This window comes from Oryzias melastigma, linkage group LG23 (assembly GCF_002922805.2).
Source record: "Oryzias melastigma strain HK-1 linkage group LG23, ASM292280v2, whole genome shotgun sequence".
Taxonomy (NCBI): Eukaryota; Metazoa; Chordata; class Actinopteri; order Beloniformes; family Adrianichthyidae; genus Oryzias; species Oryzias melastigma.
The window spans coordinates 21,959,794-21,963,461 of record NC_050534.1 but is presented as its reverse complement, the minus strand read 5'-3'; the positions used below and the strand labels follow the sequence as shown (position 1 = coordinate 21,963,461).

General features: G+C 39.5%; 1 protein-coding gene across 1 annotated transcript; it reads right to left on the bottom strand.

Annotated features, from left to right (window-relative positions):
- Positions 1-1,883: 1,883 nt before the first annotated feature.
- Positions 1,884-3,574, bottom strand: LOC112156864 (histone H2A). The gene is made up of 2 exons (XM_036210253.1): positions 2,946-3,574; positions 1,884-2,119 (listed from the first exon to the last, which is right to left on the bottom strand). The coding sequence occupies exons 1-2, from the start codon at positions 3,326-3,328 to the stop codon at positions 2,020-2,022; spliced, it is 483 nt and encodes a 160-aa protein (XP_036066146.1). The 5' UTR covers positions 3,329-3,574; the 3' UTR covers positions 1,884-2,019.
- Between the last annotated feature and the right edge of the window lie 94 nt (positions 3,575-3,668).

The following is a 3,668-nucleotide window of genomic DNA, read 5'->3' as shown; positions in this document are numbered from 1 at the left end:
GATCAGCAGCTCCGTAGATTTCTGGTAACGACGGATCTCCCGGAGAGCCACGGTACCGGGGCGGTAACGGTGGGGTTTCTTGACGCCGCCGGTGGCCGGGGCGCTCTTCCGGGCAGCCTTGGTGGCGAGCTGCTTCCTGGGAGCTTTTCCTCCGGTGGATTTACGAGCGGTCTGCTTGGTTCTGGCCATGGCTGTTTGGTTAGATTCTCTGTTAGTGAGAGTGGAGAACAGAGACTCAGACGGCAGTTTTATAGGCAGCGCCTGCGCAGTGAGGGACGCTGATTGGTTCATATTGTGGCGCTGAACGGGCTTGAAATTCAAACGGACCAATCAGAGTTTTCTTTAATAAAATGGTTCATTTCTGAGTAAAAAGTGTATTTGTATATAGAAAAATAAAAAATATACAATATTACAATGTTTCCCTTATATAACACTTTCAAGGCTATTTATTTATTTCATAAATCAAATTTAACACATTTACACAAAGAGCACCAACTTATAAAGCTTACAAATTGTAATTCTCTAATACAAATCAGATCAGTTTAGAGCTTTTTAAAGAACTTCCTGGTTAAATTATCTTTAAAACTGCAGTTATTATACAGATGGTTCATTATCACACAGCAGAGGCTTCAGAATTCATTTCACTGATGTTTAATGTGGTTTTCTTTTCTTCAGACTTTACAACTGCATCAACACCGTAGAACTAGCAGACAAAATATATATATATTTATATATATATATATATTTTTTTTTTGTAAACATCAGTTTCAGCACAAGAAACAGTGCAGAATAGCCATTAATATACATTTGACATTCAAGCAGTATAAAAAATGGAAAATATAAAATGTAAAATATATTTTTAAAAAATCGTCATATGGTGAGTAAATTAAAGTACAATCAAAGAAAATGCAGAACCTACATTTTTTAATAATTTTATATTGAAAACTAATTTCAAGATAACAGACGAAAAAGTAATAATTAACATTAACAAATTCCACAAATAATTTGCACAAAACAATACACATACACACCACTTTAGACACTGCGGTCAAGTGAGCCGCTTGAGTTTAGTCCGACTAAAACAAAAAAATGTTTTCCGCGTGTGCTTTGCTAGTACTCAGAAGTACTTCTTGTGACTTTTAACTTATCTCAGGTAATCTAAAAATGTTAATACTTGCCAAAACAAATATTATTGATCTCATAGCTCCAGAAATGTGATTTTTGTAATTTTAGGAAAATACATATATAAACATACACAAATAAATGAAAAATAATTATAAATGTCTCAAGCAAATTTTCACAAAATAATCAACTGTACTCATTATCAACTTCATACAGAGATGTTGTGTAGCGTATATGTATAGAATTTATTTTGCAAAATATGTTTACAGGTGCTGTCATGTTTAGTTTCCTGCTTTTAGTGATTGTGTACCATTTATTTAATATTGAATTATACAAATGTTCACTTCTACTTACCCATAGTAATACCAGATTTACTATTTTTTTTTTATATACCAGTATTGATGGTACATAATTTTGGTATTTACAACTCTAGTGAAGGATTCTTACATGTAATGAGTGTATTTCGGGCCTGAATCCCCGCTAATTGTATATCCAACAATTAATGTTTATAAAAAATAGATATATTTCATATTGACTCAAGTGGGTGGTGATCAGTTGTTCATTGTACTTTATCATTCTCAGTATATCAAATACAGAAACAGCTCCACCGGGATGTGGGTGGCTCTTAAAAGAGCCGTTGTGTTTGTGATGAACCGGAGAGTTTAACCGCCGAAGCCGTACAGAGTGCGGCCCTGCCTCTTCAGCGCGTACACCACATCCATGGCGGTGACGGTCTTCCTCTTGGCGTGCTCGGTGTAGGTGACGGCGTCACGGATCACGTTCTCCAGGAACACCTTCAGAACTCCGCGAGTCTCTTCGTAGATCAGGCCAGAGATACGCTTCACGCCACCGCGGCGAGCCAATCGGCGGATGGCGGGTTTGGTGATTCCCTGGATGTTATCGCGGAGAACCTTCCGGTGCCGCTTGGCGCCTCCTTTTCCGAGTCCTTTGCCGCCCTTTCCGCGTCCGCTCATCTTCGCTTGTAGTTCTCAGTCTGCTGTAGATAGCAGCAGAACGCCTGTCTTTATATACACACTGCGGACGTAAGGGAGGACAGTACTTCCGCGCTGAGGCCGCCACTCATCTTGTGGAGTTTCCGGCCAGCGTTCAGCAAGAATTACGACGGAAATAAACTGATTTAATAGTAAATTTAATTTAAAAAAAGGTTCAAAATGTCACAAAAGTCTATATATGTAATTAAAATACAACAAAAATCCCCCCAAGAGTATCAAAACCACAAAAAATACTTAGAAAAATAACTATAATCATAAAAAGGTATATAAAATCGTATTTTTTTAAAAAATTCCCTTCCATAGACAAAAGTGGAAAATGTACACATTACACTCACTAAGACTTAAATACTGTAAAACTACTTCATTTGTTTAACTTCATGTATTTATAAAGCACCTTCCTCCACCAGCCAAAGGACTCACTGCTTTAGAAAATTAAAACTAGAACATCGTCAAATTATAATTATGGCATCAAACATATAAGATATTTAAGTTATTAAAACGTAAAATAAGACTAATGCTTAAAGGCTATAATTGATAATTTTTAGATTTTAATTTTTTTTCAAACTGCGCAAGAGCATGATCTCTTTAATAGTTGGTGGCTAATAATGCAGGTGGTCGTAACTTTATATTTAATGTGTTTAGTATTAGTATTTTACGATACATTTGATTACAATATCGCCAATACCTCTCGTTAACCAATTTTTGTTATTATGAATGTTACGTTGGTTTGAGTAAGAACCGTCTCTGAATGTGGATGTGGGTGGCTCTTAAAAGAGCCGTTGGGTTGCGGTGGAGCTCCGGCAGCTTTACTTAGTCTTGGCGGGCTTCTCGGTCTTCTTGGGCAGCAGCACCGCCTGGATGTTGGGCAGGACGCCTCCCTGAGCGATGGTGACTCCGCCCAGCAGCTTGTTGAGCTCCTCGTCGTTCCTGACCGCCAGCTGCAGGTGTCTGGGGATGATCCTGGTCTTCTTGTTGTCGCGAGCGGCGTTTCCGGCCAACTCCAGGATCTCAGCGGTCAGGTACTCGAGCACGGCGGCCAGGTAGACGGGAGCGCCGGCACCGACGCGCTCGGCGTAGTTTCCCTTCCTGAGCAGCCTGTGGACGCGACCCACCGGGAACTGGAGCCCGGCACGGGAGGATCGGGTCTTAGCCTTGGCTCGGGCTTTGCCTCCGGTTTTTCCGCGACCAGACATTTTTAGGAGCAGTTAAGATGAACCTCTAATCTTCTCTGAGAGAATGAAGTAATGTCGAACCGTCGGACTGGTATTTATAGACGTCTCGGCTCACTGATTGGTCCCCTTGAGCTGCAGTACAACCGTCCAATCAGAAGAAAGTTATCAAGATACACAAAGGAAGTAGCAGACTTCCGTTTGAAGCTGTAAAACTGTGTTTCAAAATAAAACTGAAACAATACTTTGATGTTTATGAGAGTCAGGGAGAAATTTATGATAAAAAAAACAAAACAAAAAACAGAGAAATCAAACATGAGGCTAGAACATGTAGAGAATGTGAATCTGTTTATGGATTTTTTTT